A 20,724-nucleotide genomic window follows, 5' to 3' on the forward strand; every position below is an offset into this window, starting at 1 on the left:
GTTTACCTATTGAACTGATTTTTAAAAAATATTGTACTTAGTCTTTTGCTTGATCTCTTTTTCCCTCTGTACCTGATGTTGTCCTAATAAGATTTCTAACACACATTGACATTACCGGAGATGTGCTAAAGGCTTTTTAAGTCCTAATTAGCTGAGTCCTTTCCTAAAACTGGAAAGATTTCTTTATGTAGGGTGGATTCCCACTAATGCTGGAGTGACATGAAGTTGTTTCCACATCTTCAGAAGTATTGTACTATAGCAAGTTTAGAAACAAAATCGTCAGAAGTGGGATGAGGAAACCAAAGAAGATTAAAACATTTAGCCCAAGGAAAGTCACTGGCTGTACAGTTCATTCTTTGTCTTGTCCTCAATTGCAGTCAAGTCAACATTGCTGCTGTATCAAAGTCCAACTACTGGTCTCTTTCCCACTAAAACATGCGGTGGTGACCAGAAGGCCAAGATCCAGGACAGCCTATACTGCGCTGCTGGGACCTGGGCTTTGGCTCTTGCATACAGGTGAGCTGGTGTGTGTTCTCCTCGTAACTTTGAGAGTGGATAATAGGGTTTTGTAGGACCAAGACTAATTGAGCCGCTATCTTTTGGCTCTGCTGCTGACTCACTGTGTGACCTATGACTGCTCACATCCCTTTTTAGGCCTCTAAACCTTTTCATTTTCTTTTTTTTTTTGAGATGAGGTTACCCAGGCTGCAATGCAGTGGCATGACCTTGGCTCACTGCAACCTCTGCCCCCTGGGTTCAAGCAATTCTGCTGCCTCAGCCTCCCTACTAGCTGGGATTACAGGCATGCACTACCACGCCTGGCTAATTTTTGTATTTTTGATAGAGATGGGGTTTCTGTTGGCCAGGCTGGTCTCGAAATCTTGACCTCAAGTGATCTGCCAGCCTTGGCCTCCCAAAGTGCTGGGATTACAGGTGTGAACCACCATGCCCAGCCTAAACCGTTTCATTTTTCTAAGAGCTTATATCAGACCAGTTCTAAGATTTTATGACTTTGTGACCAAAACTTCTTGTCTCTAGGTTTGTAAATCACCATTTTTAGTCATTGGTAGAATGAACTACCTACCCACTCTCATTGTGTTGATTGGTTTCAATAATGGAGAGAACTGATGATGACTAAATGTTGCAGATAATAAAATTAGAACCCCAAGTACTTAACAGATTTGTTCAAAATGATGCAACTCATTAATGATAGAGCCAGGGTCAGAATTCTTTTCCCCTACCCAATTTCTGGTTTTATCACTGCACTTCAGCATAGTATCTCTTATTAAGTTTGGTCATAAGTGAAATAATTGTATAAAGTTAAAAAAAAAAAGAAATAGTTTGACAATACAAAATTTCTCCTTTATTTATTTCATTATATGTAGAAAGCACTGAATGTGGATGCTAACACATAGTTGTAATACATTTTAACCATAATTAAGATCAGTAAGATTAACTTTCTGAATATTAATTTTCTGAAAGTGATCCATAGTTATGTTTCTGATTTAAAAATTGTATCTTCCACATGAACACGATTTATCTGTTTGAAATTACTGATGTGTTGGATTTTAAAAAGAAAATCAAACACTGAGATAAGATGCAGTAGTCTTCTTTACCACACTTGAATGCTGACATCACTAAAAGCATTTCCTTACATATTCTAGGTAAGGACAATATGGCTTTATTAAATGTAAAACTGGTACTGATCTTAGGAGTACAGGGAGCATCAGTAGCACCTTCACCAAATGGTGAAGCCAATAATGAGACAGGCTGATGTTAATTGCCATTCCTGATTTGACACAATGGGAAATACACCTTGTGCTAACATCTTACCAAGTTATCTAACATGAGTCTACATATGAACAAAAAATCGGACAAAGCTGAATTGTGGCTGTTTATAAGGCAACTTGCCTGGACTCTTTAAAAATGTCGCTATTACAGATGACTAGGAAATAAGTATGAGGATGGCTAGATTAAAAGAGACTAAAGAAATACAACAGACAAATGCAATACATGATCCTTAATTGGGTCATGCATTTAAAAATACTGTAAAGTATGTTTTTGGGACACTTCAGTATTTGAGCCAAGACTATGTATTAGATCATATAGTATCAGTATTAAATTTCTTAGGTATAATAATGGTATTATGGTTATGTAGGCAAATCTGCTTGTTTTCTAGAGATACTTCTGAAGTGTGTAGGAGTGAAGGGTCATGATGTTCGTAGCTTACTTTCAAACAATGAAGACAGTATTATAGAGAATGCAAGCTAATGTTAAAATGGTGAATCTAAGTGACGACCAAAAGGCTTATTCATTATAGCATCCTTTTAACTTTTTTGTAGATTTGAAATTTTTCTAAATAAAATGTTTACAGGAAAATTACTTTAACAAATACAAGAGGATAGGCAGCATATGGACAAAGGTCAGATATTAACCTTTTCCCGGAATGCTTCTAACATCAGATAGAGATTTTAAAGTCCTCATTTTGCAGGCACACTATCTATGTGGAATATGCCTCTATTAAAACACTTGTGTCTGACCTTAAGGGGAAAAGTACTGTATAGAGCAAATTCATGCTAATTTTTGTGCAATGCCAGCATGAAAAAGAAGGTATGATGTGCTAATGATGAATAATTTACTTTTTACTGACATTCACCATACTATGTCAAAATAATAATCATTCTTCCCAATAGTGAATGGTATATGCAATCTATGATTTAACTGGGAGGTAATTATAATATACTTTTTAAGGAGAGAAGTGATACTTTTTAATCATGTGAGAATGATTGCCAGATATTTTTAGTTAAGATTAAGTGAAACAATGAATAAATCACTTTTATTTTTTAGTAGTGGGTGATTCTCATCCACCTTTGGAAAGTTACTGATTTATAATAAAAAGCAACTTGTGGACAGAAGGAACATCTTAACCAAACTAGGTTTGGTTAAGGTATTTAGGTTAATCTAACTATTAAACTAAATAGTTAGATTTTAGGTGTTCTTTATTTTTAAAAGCAAGAGATGTAAAATATGCTCAATTGATTTTAAATTAAAACCAAAGAATATAAAGCTTTATGCCAAAATACATCATGTATCATCCTGGATGTGTGTTTAGTTGAAGGCATCCTTGACTATGACTAAATGCCTGCTCTGATGGTATTGAACACACTGCAGAGCAAAGAAAGGCAGCACCTACCTTAACTTGTGGCTACTACTTAAATCCAAGCGGCCATTGCATAACCTACAGGGATAGGTAATAAAAATCGGCTTTAGTTCATAACAGTGAATTTAAAACAATCTGTTGGTGGATTTTTTTCCAATAGAAATATTCTTTAAAGTTTCAGCCAAATCGCTGTAGAAATATTGTATACTATTTTTAAAAGAAGTTGGCTTACTTCCTGGAAAGAAGGAAAAATCTGCCTAAGTTTCATCATAGGATTTTTTTTTTCATTGCAGCATTTCTACTTTTGCTGGGAAAATGGAGTTTCACTGTGACAGAATTGGTAGACGTCACCAGAACACAGGATTAGCCAGATAGTTAAATACTTAATTATCAAAAGCTCTGCTTCCTTTTCAAATGCATTTCCAATTTGTTTCATGAGTTATCTCTCTCACCCAGGCGAATTGATGATGACAAAGGAAGGACCCATGAGCTGGAGCACTCAGCTATAAAATGCATGAGAGGAATTCTCTACTGCTATATGCGTCAGGCCGATAAGGTAAAACACTGTGGTGTGGACGGGAATTCTCCCATCATTCTGAGGGATTAATTTAACTAGTATCGCAATGGTTTCTTCTGAAGAAGAATGTACTTTTCAAAGGGAAAGCCACATCCTAGGGTGGCCTAGATAGGTTAACAGCCTTTGCCATTTTAGCCCAGGGTTTGAAATCCTGAGATTGAAGGAACACCTTAAGCAAGAGGTGATTGAGAATTGTTATTTAGACTTGGATTTGTTTGTGTTTTGCATCTGGTGTTGCTTGATAAAGACCCAGTTTCTCAGGAACCTCACAATATCGATAATTCTAACCAATATTTTATTAAAGAATATCCTTGTCAGAATTACTTTTGGACGTGTGAATTGCTCTGGCTTAAGTGAACTTTAGTTTAAAAATGTAACACTTCATTCATTTACATACAAAAAGGCTAGGAATTATAGGCTTAGAAAACAGCTTTACAGGCCAGGCACGGTGGCTCACGCCTGTAATCCCAGCACTTTGGGAGGCCGAAGTGGGCGGATCACGAGGTCAAGAGATCGAGACCATCCTGGCCAACATGGTGAAACCCTGTCTCTACTAAAAATACAAAAATTAGCTGGGCATGGTGGTGTGCACCTGTAGTCTCAGCTACTCGGGAGGCTGAGGCAGGAGAATCGCTTGAACCTGGGAGGCGGAGGTTGCAGTGAGCCAAGATCATGCCAATGCACTCCAGCCTGGCGACAGAGCAAGTCTCTGTCTCAAAAAACAAAAAGAAAAAAAAGAAAACAGCTTTACAGCGTTATGTGGAAATTAAAGAAAATAATATACATAACAACATTTAAAAAACTATAAAGCTCTGTACAAATATAATGGCTATTCCCTTACTTACCTACATCTCTGTGATCCCAGGTCCTAATATAGTAAGTGCCCATATGTGTACATCAATGCATATGGGTCCCTAAGACCATCCACAGGTTTGATGCTTCATTAGGAGGACTCACATGACTCATCAGATAGTCATAGTTGTGGCTATGGTTTATTACATGAGAGGAGACAAAGCATAATCAGCAAAGGGTCAAGGTGCATGGAACACAGTCTGGAGGAAGCCAGATGCCAGCACCTAGGAGTCCTCCCCAGTGGGGTCACACAGATGCACTTCATTCCCCCAGCAACTGATTGTGACTAATTGTAACATATGTAAAATGTCTGTCAGGGAAGTTCAATAGAAGCTTGAGATTTTTATTGCTCAGGGTTTTTGTTAGTGGTTGGTCATATGGGTATCCTCTGTCTAGCACTCACCAAAGTTCCAGACATCCAGAAGGAAACCAGGTGTGTAGTATCAACCACATTGTTCATGTAAACACTTTAGGTTTACATTTAGGTTTAGCCCCTCTTGTGAGGGAATAGTGGAAACCCTTTCATGATCTGAGTGTCCACATATCAGCCAAGGGGCAACCTTACAAACAATTCTTTCTGTGGTTAGCAGTCTCAGGCCTACTATATTAACTCTTTTCAGGACAATCTGCATAAATGAATGTACTGGTTTCCAGTCTGTTTCCAGCTGTGTGATGTTGGACAAATTATTTAATTTCCATGTGCCCCGTTTTTTTTCATCTGTTAAATGTGGATACCAGTAATACTGCCCTTATTAGGTTTTATAAGGGTTAAGAAATAACTCATGTGAGTGAGTCAGTGTTTTGCAAGAAAGCCGCCTTGGCGCAGTGAAGGTGAAGGCCAGCGCACTCACTGGCTGAGGTGGGATCCTGAGGCCTCTCCAGTCCCCTGAGGGTGCACCACTGGCCCATCTCACCCAGGGCGGTGCCCCAGAGGTGGAGCACCAGGGCACGTGTTAGGACCTGAAAGATGATGAACTGTGCATGGTCAGGGCAAAGCCGGAGGAAACTAGTGGAAGTCCCTAGCAGTCCTGATGTGTAAATAAATTGGTCATCCAACCTGGGTATAGGGGTGAAAGACTGATGGAACCATCTAGTGGCTGGTTCCCTCCGAGGTTTCTCTCAGGATGGCTGGCACTCTTCCAAAACCCACCCCACATGGTTTCATCTGTAAAGTGAATGATTGGAGGTTTTACGACCCAAAGGATCTCCACCTACTCTCACACTTTAGTTGGGTAAGAAGCCTGGCTTGCTGGCGTGTGGAGCCGGGTATGGAATGTGAGTGCCTAGTGGGCCGCTTCTGGTAAGCAGACCTGGCTCTGCGGGATGAACCGAATGCTGGATTAAGGTGCCCAATGCCCACACACTCATCAGACCCCAGAAAAGGTGTTGGTGGATATAGGAGGAGGGCGGCCACGGAAGTCAGAATGGGTGGGGGTGGGGAAGAGCAGAGAATGTATAGAGAACATGGTGTCTGCCCCCATACCACCCTGAACGCGCTATCTCGTCTGATCCCAGAAGCTAAGTAGGGTCAGGCCTGGTCAGTACTTGGATGAGAGAGAGCACATAGCACAAGGGCTGGTACCGGGTGAAAGTACAGTAAATATTTGTGTCGTTATCATTAGTAGTATTCCCTTTCCCTTCTAGACCCTGTGTTTCAGATGCGTTTCCAACTTCTGTATTTTAGCAGAGATGCACACAAGTAACTTTGCAGGCAGTTTTGATCACTTAATATTTTGTATATTTTTTATCATACAAACATATTGTTTTAATTTGCACTTGAAAATAATAGGCCAGGCATGGTGGCTCACGCCTAAAATCACAGCATTTTTGAGAGGCAGAGACGGGTGGATCGCTTGAGGCCAGGAGTTCGAGAGCAGCCTGGCCAACATGGTGAAACTCCGTCTCTACCAAAAATACAAAAATTAGCCAGATTTGGTGGTGCGCACCCATAGTCCCACCTGCTCAGGAGGCTGAGGCACAAAATCACTTGAACCTGGGAGGGAGAGGTTGCAGTGAGCTGAGATCTCATTGCTTCCCAGCATGGGCAACAGAGGGGAAACTGTCTCAAAAAAAAAAAAAGAAAAAGAAAAAAGAGAAAATAATAAGCTGGGCATAGTGGCTCACTCCTGTAATCCCAGCACTTTGGGAGGCTGAGGCAGGCAGGTAATGAGGTCAGGAGTTCAAGACCAGCCTGGGCAACAAACAGAGTGAGACTCCGCCTCAAAAAAAAAAAAAAAAAAAGAAAAGAAAGAAAAAAATAATAAAAAGAGTGATAACAAGTCTTCTTCTTCAGGCCTGTAATTCAAGTCAAAATAAAAAAAAATCATTAATATTCTGCTACCAGAATATGACAACAAGAAAATGTTATAGAGAAAAAGTATATTTATTCATAAGCTGATAATAGAGACATATGAAAAACCTTTAATTTGTCTATTGAGATTTGTACAAATCAATATTGCAAAGGTTTTTCAGATGCTTGAAATAAAGTAGTATGCCACAGATTGACATACTGGAATTAAACTAGTATGTCATATGTTATGTTGAAATAATTGTGATTAAAGTTAATTTTTTCCTAAGTGTGAGATGTTATTGTTTATTTCATTTGTATCATTTCATGAATGCATAATGTCTTTATGAATTCAACTTTTCTCTCTAGGACACATTGTGAAAATCAAAATCATGACTTTCGTGGGTTTGCCAAACAAGCTGACAAAGTAGAATTATCAGAAGGAAGTCTAATAATGTATTAGTTTAAGGCAGGGGTTTCCAATCTTTTGGCTTCCCTGGGCCATATGGGAAGGAGAATAATTGTCTTAGGCCACACATAAAATATACTAACACCAACCGTAGCTGATGAGCTAAAAAAAGAACAAAATTGCAAAACAAATCTCATAATGTTTTAAGAAAGTTTACGAATCTGTGCTTGACTGCATTCAAAGCTGTCATGCTCTACGGGTTGACAAGCTTGGATTAAGGTTTTTTCCTTGTGGCACGGTTAGCCAGTTGTTTTTGTTGTTGTTGTTTGGCTGGTTTTTTGAGACGAGGTCTCTCTGGGTCACCCAGGCTTGAATGCAGTGGTGTAATCACAGCTCACTGCAGCCTTGACCTCCCAGGCTCAATCAACCCTCCCACCTCAGCCTCCCAAGTAGCTGGGGCTACAGGCATGCATCAACACACCCAGCTAATTTTTGTATTTTTTGTAGAGACAGGGTTTCTCCATGTTTCCCCAAGCTGGTCTTGAACTCCTGGGCTCAAGCAATCCTTCCACCTAAGCCTCCCAAAGTGCAAGGGTTACAGGCGTGAGCCACCATGCCTGGCCAACTTAAGCTACTTTAAATTCCTTAAATTATAAAGGATTATCATTTTTTTTTCCTATGTAGCTATGATGTAGACCATTAGCACCTGGCCATTAGCCAATTGTTAGTGGCCTTTTCTACTGAGATTTGACTTTACAAAGGTGTTTTGACTTTATAATGGCATTTCTTACTCAACCTTATTAACCAGTCATCACAATTGTAATATGTTTTCTTTTGATACAGTTTGAGTGTGACCTAAGGTTGTTTTTGTTTTTTAATTTTAAAAATAGATACAGGGTCTCACTATATTGCCCAAGCTGGTCTCGAACTCCTGGGCTCAAGCAGTCCTTCCACCTCGGCCTCCCAAAGTGCTAGGATTACAGGCATGAGCCACCATGTCTGGCCCAGTTAAGCTATCTTACATTCTTTAAATTACAAGGGATTATCATTTCTTTCCTATGTAGCTATGATATAGACCATTAATGTAAATATGAAATGTAAGGAGTATATTATTCTAGTGCATATGAGTGTGAGGGACTTACTCAGGGAGATTGAAGCATGCACCCAGCTCAGAGCCTCTCACCATACCTTCACATCTTGTTGCTGCTTGCCGTTCTTTTCCTCCAGTCTTGGCCATTTCCTTTACAATACTGTTGCAAGAGGAAATATAAACATGTCTTAAAATGTGGAAATATTTCTGTGTTGGTCTTCCCTTGAAACTGAAGCAAAGCACATTTGTAGTGTTCATTCACTGTTTGACCTCTAGCCTCATGTTGTCTTTTGAAGTAAAATCATGACCTAGAAAGTCTCCCTTCTCCACTTCTATTGATTTCTCATCATAAAACATGCTTCCTGATGTATTTTCTAAAAATACTAGCTAAAAGAGATATTTTAAGTTGATTATGAATTTGAGTGAATACAAAGACTTATTATTGATTTATTTAAAGAATTTAGAGCAGTCTGTTTTCTGGGTTTTATTGTCTTGACACTTATCTTAATGCCTGCTTATTAATGTCAGCTATGTTTTACCTCTCAGTGTGCAGATACCTATTCTCTTATTTACTGTCTTTTATAATTCTGCTTACAGAGAGGCATTCAGAGTTTTTCAGAGTTGATTCAATCTGCAATTAGTTTGGAGGGCAGACATTTGCTTTATAATAGGCTATAAATGTTGCTGTATCTATCTACTGAAAATTTTTTTAAATGCTAGTTTCTAATTAATGAGAAATCATTAACTTTTATAAAATTTATTTTTCCAGGATTCCCTTATGAGAAGATTTTTTCCTCTAAATGAATGTTTTAAGGCTATAAGTTAAAAATGGATGACAAAATACTCAATTACCTCTTCCCAAATGATAAACTGTTTATTCACAATAATAAAAGTTTTCAGGAAAAATCTAAGCAAAATACGAGTGGAAGAGGCATTATTCTAGATTTATTTTAGTCTAGAAACTTTTGCTTTAATTATTATCTTTATTTTTACTTGCCAGATGCCAGAATCATACAAAATACTAATTAGCATCCTCTTGTTTTTGACTGCTTTCAAGAGAACTTTTTGTTTGTAATTGACATACAGCATGCCCCATTAATCTTCAAAGCTTATACTTTGGACCTTATTTTTTTCTGAATTTTAAATTACTTGTCTTTTAATGGCTTTAAAACTCAAAATGTACTTATGTAATCCCCCATTTGAGCAACTTTAATCATTTAATAGTTGCTTTTCCCCTGACATAGTGATTGAATATAAATTGTCCTGCTGGGTTCTTGCATGTCTTGAAGACAAATGACAAACACCACCTTGTCAACTGCAGGAGTCACTTTATTAAACTGATAAAACCTTATCCTTTTAGATCTGTATCAAGTGGTTAAAATGTGTTTTGCTTCAATTTTACCTATTTTTTATATAGGAGCTCAGAATAATATTCAGGACTTCGAGATGATAGTGCAAAAAGAGTGACCACATTGATTTCTATTTGTGTAGGTTCAGATTACTGCCAGCAGTTTCAGATATTGAGAAGGGATAGTCATCTTCTCTGAATTAACACCAGATGGCTTTGTCACTTTATCAGTAGAGAACTTACATCCCTAACTGTACCCATTCTCTAGGTCCTGATTACATACTGATAGGTTCAGACTTTTATTTTGCTGATTAGGTTCTTTAATCATAAGGAGGGCTGTATTTGTTTGTGTAGGGCACTTGGAGATGGTAAAGATGTAACCTCCCTCTAGAACAATATTGCCCAATGGAACTTTTTATGAGCATACAAATGTTCCATATTACTCTTGAGCAATACAGTACCCACTAGTGACATGTGGCTATTGATTTCATGAAATGTGGCCATTGTGACTGAAGAGCTTAATTTTTTATTTAATTTAATATAATTAATTGTAATTTAATTTAATTAGTCACATGTAGCTAGTGGCTACCATGTTGGACAGCATAGCTTCTAGAAGCTTACAAGATACTGGGACTCTACAGCAATGCTGTTTCTCTACTAACAACACTTCTGACACCAAATGTGTGGATTTTCCATACCAAGCAGTTCTCGAATTTGAGACACCAACTGGGTATATACAGTTTGTTGCAATTCTTCCAGTAATGACCTGGAGTTAAAACAGATCCTATAGGTTCAGACTCAGTCCCACAAGACTACCCCCAGCTTCCGACACCAATTGTAAGTAGTAGATCCCCAGGCTACCCACAATTCTCTCTGACTTGGCTATAATAATTCCTTGGTGTCAATACTTTGTTATAACAGCTCACAGAACTTGGGAGACACTTTACTTACTATTACCAGTTTGTTTCAAAGGATATAAACAAACACCAGATGAAGTGGTAGAAGGTGCAGAAGGTCCTGAGCACAGGATCATCTGTCCCTGTGGTATCTGGGGTGCATTACCCTCTTGGCATGCAGATGTGTTCACTGACCCAGAAGCCCTCCAGACATCATCATCTAGGGTTTTATAGCAACCATGTTATGTAGGCATGATTGATTAAATCACTGGCTATTGGTGATTGACTCAATCACCAGCTTTTCCTTTCTGCACGTCCCCTGAAGTAAGGAGTGGAGGTGAGGAGCTGAAAGTTCCAACCCTCTGATCCCTTGGTTGGTTCCTCTGTCAATCAGTCCCCCATCTTGAAGCTATCTAGGGAGCTATCAAGAGTCACATTATTAGCAAAAACTCAGGTATGGTTGAAAGGGACTTATATGAACAAACAACATTCTTTTTGCCCCTGTTGCTCAGGAAATTCGAAGGGTTCTTGGAGCCGTGTGCCCAGAACTAGGAAGGTAGACCAAATGTGTATTATATGATTTCACAGGGAGATACACACAGCTAGTAAAAGTATAAAACAGGGAAAATAATTGAGTGACAACTACATTGATGTGGGAGTCCAGAGGAAGGAATTTTGGTGAGGGTTCAAAAAGTATAAAAGAAGATTTTTTTACAATAGTATTTTAAGGAGAAGAAGAATTTTTAAAGATGGAGAAGAAAAGATGGTTCTATATAGTTTCATAGTGAATTGAAACAAGGCAAGATTGCAACCACTTAGGTATTATCATCACTTATTTCTCTTATTTCTCTTTAAAAGAGAAGTAAATTATTGCATTTACCTAGAGGTATATATCTTTGAATTCATTTTTTTGTTCTTATTTATCTCAGACTTCCAGGAATTAGCACAGTACTTGTCACATCATTGGCATCAGTAAATGTTTGCCATGTTGAATTGAACAGGCCGTAAAGAAATGGGTGGATTTTTTGGTCCCCAGAGTTTTTCTGTTGGATTATTTAGGTATTTACTTGTTCTAAAATGGTAAAATTTTATGTCTAGCTAATAAATAATGGCGTGGCCTATATTCTCTTAGAGCTGGTGCCTTAGTAATGAGAGTACAATATATATGGAAGGGGAAATGAAAGCATGTTAACAGTAGCGTACATTAAAATTTGTGACCCTTAGAGAAAGAAATTGTATTTGAAATTTGAACACTTACTGAACTAGAATTGGCCTGTGGTCCTTTTTCATTATGAGTGTCATGTAGGCATTTCCAAATAACAGCTCAGTGGAATACTATCACTGAAATCCTGTCTCACAACATAAAGCAGAATTTTACTCTAAAACAAAATAAGATGCAAAACATTGCAAAAGCCATTGCTACTACATTAACCTGCTCCATACTATACCTGAGTTGCTGTGCATGTGAAATATCAATTGAGAATCATGTTAACTCTATCAAGTTAGTAGTTATGAACTTTTTGTTTTTCTTGAGAAAAGGTAACGTTTCTGCTTTGTTCAGTCCTCTGCCTTAGCTTTGTTCATTAAAAAGTTTCATGAAAAATAGCTTTTAATCTATAGTCTTGGATAAGTTTATGAATTACTAATGTTGTTTAATTTTATATTTCATTCTAGGTCCAGCAGTTTAAGCAGGATCCACGCCCAACAACATGTCTTCACTCTGTTTTCAATGTGCATACAGGAGATGAGTTGCTCTCCTATGAAGAATATGGTCATCTTCAGGTAAAAAGAGATTATACATTTTATTCTCCTTATATTATATAGCATAGAACAGTGATCCCCAACCTTTTTGGCACCAGGGACTAGTTTTGTGGAAAACAAGTTTTCCATGGATGGGGTAGGGGCTGGATGGTTTTGGGATGAAACCGTTCCATCTCAGATCATCAGGCATTAGATTCTCATAAGGAGAGCACAACCTGGATCCCTCGCATGTGCAGCTCACAATAGGGTTTGCACTCCTCTGAGAATCTAATGCCACTGCTGATCTGAGAGGAGGCAGAGCTCAGGCGATAATGCTTGCTCACTGCTGCTCACCTCCTGCTGTGCGGCCCCATTCCAAACAGGACGTGGACCCATAGCAGTCTGTGGCCCAGGCGTGGGGGAGCCCTGTCATAGAAGATTTGAGTCTGTTTAAAAATAATTTTCAAATTAGATTCTATAAATTGTTCAAAATAGAAGTATAGAATCAACCCTGAAACAGAGAAGAAAGTGAAATGGCAGCCACCAGGGCTGAGTTAGTTGTGGCAATTGAACATGAAATCCGAGTGAATTCTTGGTCTTCAAGCAAAAAGGGTAAATGGATAGACTATAAAATTATTTATGTGCAAAAGAAGGAAGCCTACAGTTCTTTCAGTGACAAAAGTTTTTACATGTTATCAAATTTAGAAGAATTTCAACATTTAGGAACTAGGGGAAAAAAGACAGTTCACAGTGGTGTAATAGCAAATCAGTTTTGTTACACAGCAGTTCATTTCTTAATGTATCATCCTTCAGTAAAGCTAAAAACATGCCACTGAAATGTAATTCCAAAAGGTATTTCTGAAGTCCATAAATTTTGTCTTATATATTAAATTTTATACCTATGCTTAGAACACACTGGAGGTTTTAGATATATTTTTTTCATTTTATTCCCCTCTTACATCAGTGTATTGTTTTTTACCTGGACAGTCTGTTGTTTCTGGGATACAAATATATTCTATTTATGTTTAATTGATTTTCTGCTCATCATTTGGTTCTCTGTCTTTGGGACAGAGTACTTAACTATTCATCTATTCCTTACTAAATTACGAGTATCTCCTTTTTATAGTCCGTCTCACTTTAGATACCTGAAATGTCTTACTTTAGTATGTCTTCTCTAAACACAGAAAGTGCGGTGCTGTCATTTATATGCAGGAAAAACTCTTGTACTTATTTGTAAACAGCTCCTTGGAGAGTTAGTGTTACATGAATATGTAGTTTCTCAACCTTAACCTTTAATCAGATTTTATTTGCCTTTTCCTTTGATAAATATGTTTGCTATCAGAAGTAGGGTTTTCAGAAGATAATAGCTTATTTATCTTTGTATCCCAGATTCAGCTCAGTGCTTGGCACATAGTTGGCCTTAAATAAATTTTGGTCAACCTGTTATGTGGCAGTCCCTTTACAACTTGCCATGTACTGACATTTTCTTACAGAAGCATCCCACAAGTCAGAGCAGAGAGCTCTTAGAGGTCCCTGTAAAAGGCTGCCCATAGGAGTGAAATTTCTTTGAAGTCATTTTTGACAGGCTTGTGTCAATGCTGTAAGAGAACATCTAGGGGAGCCTGGCAGTGGGATGAAACCCTTCTCACCATGCAACCATGTTTTAAGAAGAGTCACTAAAATGTTGGTGTAAGTCTAAAAAACCTAAAACCAGACTACTGCATCTTCCTGTGTGGCCCACTTGGACCTTGACAAGACCCTGATATCCAATGGACTCTTGACTGCCAGGAAGTCAGGAGACACCCAGAATCAGCCTGGTTCCTCAGAGGGCCACCAGCAGTGCCAAGCCCTGGGCTCCTCTGCCCAAAGCCTCCAGGGCACCAATAATTTTCTGCCCCAATTTTCCATCTATTACTCAGTTGGGCTGGAGGAGAGTCATGGGAGACATAGCCACTGGGGCTGTCAGAGGGAAATAATCTATGTTAGAATTCTATGGAAACAAAATTACATCTTGCTTTCTCTTTGTTTTTAACTCAGGCTTACAGTTTCCTGGCTGAAAGTTTTTCACTGCCTTTTTAAAAATTTACTTATTTAATAACAGTTTTATTGAGATACAATTCATGTAACATGTAATTCACCTATTTAAAGTATATAATTTGATGGTTTTTAGTATATTCAGAGTTTCTCAACCATTATCACTATAAATTTTAGAACATTGTCATCACCCCAGAAAGAAACATTGTACCCATTAGGCTGCAGAAAGAAACTTTGTATTCCCTATATTCTCCAAAGCCCCCCAGCTCTAGGCAGCAACCAGTCTTTCTGTCCCTGTGGATTTGCCTACTCTTGGCGTTTCATATACAATAAATGATCTTTTTGTGACTGGCTTTTTAAATTTAGCATTGTGTTTTCAAGGTGTATTGGTCAGGATTCTCCAAAGGGACAGAACTAATAGGATGAGGAGAGGAGAGAGGGACAGAAAGAGAGAGGGAGGGAGGGAAGGAGAGGTTAGAGGAATTGACCCACACAATTATGGAGGCTGAGAAGTCCCATGAGAGGCCATCTGCAAGCTGCAAAAGCAAGGATGCCACTAATGTGGCTTAGTCCACATCTGAAAGCCTCAGAACCGTACAAGCCAGTGGTGTAACTCTGTTGGAGGATGAAGGCCCAAAAGCCCAGTGAGCCACTGATGGAAGCCCTGGAGCCAAAAGCTGGATAACCTGGAGTTCTGATGTCCAAAGGCACGAGAAGAAGGGTGTATGAGAGCAAGAATTCACCCTTCCTCTGCCTTTTTGTTCCATCTGGGTGGCCCCCAGTCAATTGGGTGGCACCTGCCGACCTTGAGAACAGGTCTTCCCCACTCAGACAGCCAACTCACGTGCCAGCTTCCTCCAGAAACATCCTCACAGATGTACCCAGAAATAATGCTTTGCCAGCTGTCTAGGTATCCCTTTATCCAGTCAAATTGACACCTAAAATGAACCACACAAGGGTTGTGCCTGTTGTGGCACGTACGTTTCCTGCTTCTTTACCTGAGACAATTCACACATCCCATTCAGGATTCTGTGAGTATCCTTTTTTGTTAAAGTGATATTAGTATTTTTTTGTTTAGATCAGAAAATATCTATTTTTAATACACTAAAATAATACCTCCTTTGTTCATAAAACTAATTTGTTCATAAACATGTTTTAAATTATACCATTAACATTAATATGTTCCTGCAGTTGTTTACAGAAATTCTGTATTCGTTGAATATAAGACTGTTTTCAAGATGCACTGCCTATTGTTTATGGGGTACTGGCATCATCATAGTGTCTTGCTTACCAAATATCTTTTTTCATTTCCATGTATTTGAGATGGATTGGCATTTCATACTGCCTGTGGGGCAAAACTATTCCAAAGTAGAGGAGAAGTACTTTAGACCCAAAGCTTGAAAATAAATCTTAAAAAACAAATGATATATTCCTATTTTTTTCAAAGTTCTTTTTGCCATGTAAAGAAAACAAATGATGTAGAAACAGTTGTTACAGTTTTATTTGAAGCTGTTTCCCTAATCCAGTGTTATCCATTACAATGAATTTGAGAATTTAGAATTTTACATACAAAGCTGGGATTTTTATTATGAACTAAATTCACAACACCTTTATTTCACAGTAGGAAAGGAAATAGTTTTATGACACTATTAGAGCAAATGACTTGTAATTTTAGCCTTAATTAATTAATTTTATAACTTGTTTTGGTTGTTTCCTTTAACCTTTTAATGTTTCTGTTTGTTGCAGATAAATGCAGTGTCACTCTATCTCCTTTACCTTGTGGAAATGATTTCCTCAGGACTCCAGATTATCTACAACACTGATGAGGTATGATTTCCCCAAATTTTCTACTACTAAATTTCACCTCTGAAAATATCTATTTTTTTTTTAGTTTTCGCAACTTATTTTTAGTTTATGTAAAATGTATTCCTGTTACATTTATATAATCAGATAGTAGATGTTGGTTGTTGAATGAAAAAGTCTTTATATCTTCAATGCATTGCACTTTTAAAATGAACACAATGTGTAACAGGTTGTAAAACTTTACTCCCGTGAAGACTGTATTTCAGGTGATCTAAAATAAAACATGTAACTTTTAAAAAATTTTAGTAACAAAGCAAAATAACATTTGCAGATTTTCTCAATTATTGTCTTTTTTTTTTTTTTTTGAGACGGAGTCTTGCTCTGTCATGGGGCTGGAGTGCAGTGGTATGATCTCAGCTCACTGCAACCTCTGCCTCCCAGGTTCAAGCGATTCCCCTGCCTCAGCCTCCAAAGTATCTGGGATTATAGGCACGCGCCACCACGCCTGGCTAATTTTTTGTATTTTAGTAGAGACGGGGTTTCACCACGTTGGCCAAGGCAGTCTCGATCTCCTGACCTTGTGATCCGCCCACCTCGGCCTCCCAAAGTGCTGGGATTACAGGCATGAGCCACCGTGCCCGGCCTCTTTTTTTTGTTTTACATCGTGGCATTTCGTAACTCACCCTTTGAAAAGTAAAGAGAAACTTTTATCCTGTTATATTATTTTTATTTGTAGGATCTCAGTAGGGTTCTTCATGTTTTTCAAAAGACGAATACCATGTTCTTATTCTTATTAGGAAAATTGTAAAGAATTCATATTCCAAAGATGAGAAGCATTTCTTTCACAGGCATTAATGCTTGAACAAACACACAAGCACATGCGCTGATGTACTTTGAAATGTGCCACAGTAGGAGCAAAAAAGCTTTTATTATTTGGTACATGCAGTGAGAACTCTGTGAAAGGGTAGATGTACTATATATGTTTGTTACTATTCCTCTCCTGTGATCCATGCAAGGGAGAACAATTACATCAGACACTCAACACCAAAATTGTCATTGGACCATACTGAGGGTACTACAAAATAGGTGCATGTAGCCCTGCCCTCTAGTAGTTTATATTCTCATACACACTTATAGTGTATGAGTTTATAGTCTCATACAATAAATAAATTCTATTTAGAAGTGAAGATAAATAATGAAGAAGAAATTATGGTCATAAGAAATTAATAATACCCAGTATGGTTTCTTCTATTTGATTTGTCAAAGAATTCTATGGTTTCATTTCATCCAAATAATTGTTAGTGTTTATAATATTGTGAAGTGGGATTATTCAAGCATTTGGGGTCAGGGAGGAGCTGGGAAACTCCTGTTTTAGTCCAATTTTAAGGAGCGTGCTAAAATATAAAACAAATAAGGGAGAGGAGCTGGGAAACTCCTGTTTTAGATCAATCTTAAAGAGCATGCCAATATATAAAACAAATAAAAGAGGCATGACTCTGACTGAGGAGAGGAGGCCTTCCAGAACCAGCCCACTTAGCTTCTCAATTTTTCCACCCATAACATCTCCAAAGCACTGGGAGAAATATCCTAGATCCCTGTGGAACATCTTATGATAACCGTTTACAATTAGTGGCAACTAATATTCCTTACAAGTGGCTTTGTTTTGTTCAGTACTTTTTTTTTTTTTTTTTTTTTTTGAGACGGTGTATCACTCTGTCTGCCCAGGCTGGAGTGCAGTAACACCGTTTCAGCTCATTGCAGCCTCAACTTCCTGGGCTCAGGTGATTCTCCCACCTCAGCCTCCTCAGTAGCTGAGACTGCAGATGCACACCACCATGCCCGGCTAATTTCTTTTGTATTTTTTGTAGAGATGGGTTTACCATGTTGCCCAGGCTGTTCTCAATCTCCTGGGCTCAAGCACTCAGCCCACCTCAGTCTCCTAAAGTACTGGGATTACATCTGGGAGCCACTGCACCTGGCCTTGTTTAGTAATTTATTTTTAATTGTAAAAATTTTACTTTTTGCTTTCTCAATATGTGTCATAATTCATTTTGTATTTTTATTTGTCAACTGCCATTTTTCATGAATATTATATCACTTTAGCCATTCCATTTGGTTTTATATGGCTTATGTAAGCTTTAAAATTTTTGGATATTTCCTTACCTTCTTAAACTGCTTTTTTAAAAAAAATTTCTTATTTGTGGTTTTTCTTGGCCTTATGGTTTTTATTTACTATATGTGAAGTTTTTATGCAGCTAATTATCAGTAGCCTTCAATATGTACACTTAAAAATCCTAGAGTAATAAAACATGTCATTTCCGCTCACCGTCTTTTTCCTTGAGATTCTATATAATGTGTTGGATCATATGGAGAGGCAGTAAATGGACCTGCATAGAATCAGTTAATGAAATTCTTTTTATCTAAAGATCTCAGAGGATTCAATCCTTTGAAAAGTGGTATGACTTGGAAGCCTTTTCTTTTTTAACTGTGTCTTAGGCTCTGGTTTGGCTAGTTCATAACCCTACCACATCTTCAGTTCCTAGTTATACTCACATTTTAAGACAATCTAAGGACCCAGGATGTCAGTGGGATTACCATTTATTTCCTTCTCTATTTACTATAAAATTTAAAATTTGCCCTAATGCTTCTTTTTCTTAGGATTGAAGAATTCAGAGTTTGGAGATATACATATGTGCACACACACACATACACACACACACACACACACACACACACACACACACACATACATATGTAATGAAATATAGGTACTGCATTGTCTGGACTTTGGGGTTTTTGATAAGCCTTTCTTTTGCAGCTCATCATACCTTTACTGGTTCTGTTGTTTTTATAAAATTTGTATCTATACTGTAGTTCCTTTGGGAGAGGGCCATGGTCTTAAGGGTCATGTGCACCTTTACAAAGGGGCAGTAAACCTACTGAGTGGCCATGTTTGTGGTGATGAACTTTGCTGCAGAATGTATTTCCTAAGGGCAGGCACAGTAATGTATACTAATTTTCTAACATCTTTCGTTGCCTACACAGGCGTACCGTGTTTCCTTGGTATCAGTATTTCCTAGTGTCTGTAATAGTCTTGCTGTGTATATTGGTCATACTCATTTTTTTATTAAAAATAAAAACTTTGAAAAAGACAAAGTTCTGTAGTTCTGCCCTTGTACTGCCGTTTGCTTTCTTCATCTAGAGAGAAACTCATCATATATGTTAAACTTAGACCTAAATATAAATTTACCTAAGTCAATCCTTTTGATAGAGATAACTTATTTACATCTGTTGGAGGGGGGCAAAGTAATGAACTGCTATGTGGCGTTCCATGTCTCGTTTCATGACATTCTCCATTAATAAATATTCTAAAAGTAGATTCATAGAAATAAGAAAGAAATCATTTAGAAGTGGGTCCAGAGAAACTTACTTCATTTAAAGTCAAAGTACCCCCTCAAATTTGTATAACAATGAAATTTTGTTTTGTGTTTGAGATACTTTTTTATGTCTCTTATGGAAGTTGTTAAGAGCACATTTAGGTTGCAAGCCTTATAATAAAAATTGTGCACAAAACTGTAGGTGCTTGTTCAACATAAGACCTGTGAAAGTCCCCTTTATGAACTCATGTGTCATTTGCTTTTTTTTGCAAAGATGTTTTCTACCATATGACCTAGCAGCTCTTTTCAAGTATGTCATGTTTCAGATTGGATGACACATGGAATTTCTCTCTTATTGTATTAGTCATCTTTGCTATGTAACAAACTACCTCAGAACTTAGTTTAAAAGATTAAACATTTATTATTTCACAGCCCATGGGTCAGGAAATATGGGAGCAGCTAAGTTGGGTGGTGCTGGCTTGGGGTCTCTCATGAAGCTGCACTTAAGATGTCAGCTGGCTCTGCACTCATCTGAAGGGTTTACTGAGACTGGAAGACCCACTTCTGAGATGGCTCAGTCATATGGCTGTTGGCAGGAAGCCTCAGTTTCTCCCCAGCTGTTATTAGCAAGAGACCTTTCCAACTGAGCTGCTTTGAGTGTCCTCATGACATAGCAGATGGTTTCCTCCAGAGCAAGTGATCCAAGAAAACAAGATAAAAAATACAGTGCTTTGTATGACCTAGCCTCAGAAGTCACATTTATACAGTATCCTATTTATTACATAAGTCATCCCTATTCAGTGTAGGCAGGATTTACACAAGGGCTTAGATACTAGGAGTTACGTATGATCGGGAGCCAGCCTGCTATTTTTAGCAGTAGTTTTTAGTTGAACTTCGTTAGAGATATTTTTTAAGGTGCGATTTTTTTTCCTTGTATACTAAGACTTTTATTTTAAAGATAGGTATTTTATTCTATTATTTTCTATTACTATTTACTAAGTTGTTGTGTACATGTTTTTGTGTACATGTTTTGTGTACATGTTTTGTGTACACGTTTTCTCTTTAAAATATTAAATTTTTTTTCTGGCTTCTATTTATTGTATGGAAGCTTTGTGTCCTAGATTCTACCTTTTGCTATGAGATGGTTATCA

General features: G+C 37.8%; 1 protein-coding gene across 8 annotated transcripts in view; it reads left to right on the top strand.

Moving 5' to 3' along the window:
- Window positions 1-20,724, top strand: part of PHKB (phosphorylase kinase regulatory subunit beta) — a 245,101-nt gene that overhangs the window by 38,323 nt on the left and 186,054 nt on the right. For all 8 annotated transcript variants that reach the window (XM_019012271.4, XM_063700179.1, XM_004057607.5 and 5 more), the window contains 4 exons: window positions 378-516; window positions 3,617-3,716; window positions 12,294-12,401; window positions 16,140-16,220. In XM_019012271.4, coding sequence (XP_018867816.1) covers window positions 378-516; window positions 3,617-3,716; window positions 12,294-12,401; window positions 16,140-16,220 — 428 coding nt within the window. The remainder of the gene's footprint in view (window positions 1-377; window positions 517-3,616; window positions 3,717-12,293; window positions 12,402-16,139; window positions 16,221-20,724) is intronic.

This window comes from Gorilla gorilla, chromosome 18 (assembly GCF_029281585.2).
Source record: "Gorilla gorilla gorilla isolate KB3781 chromosome 18, NHGRI_mGorGor1-v2.1_pri, whole genome shotgun sequence".
In the NCBI taxonomy this organism is placed as follows: Eukaryota; Metazoa; Chordata; class Mammalia; order Primates; family Hominidae; genus Gorilla; species Gorilla gorilla.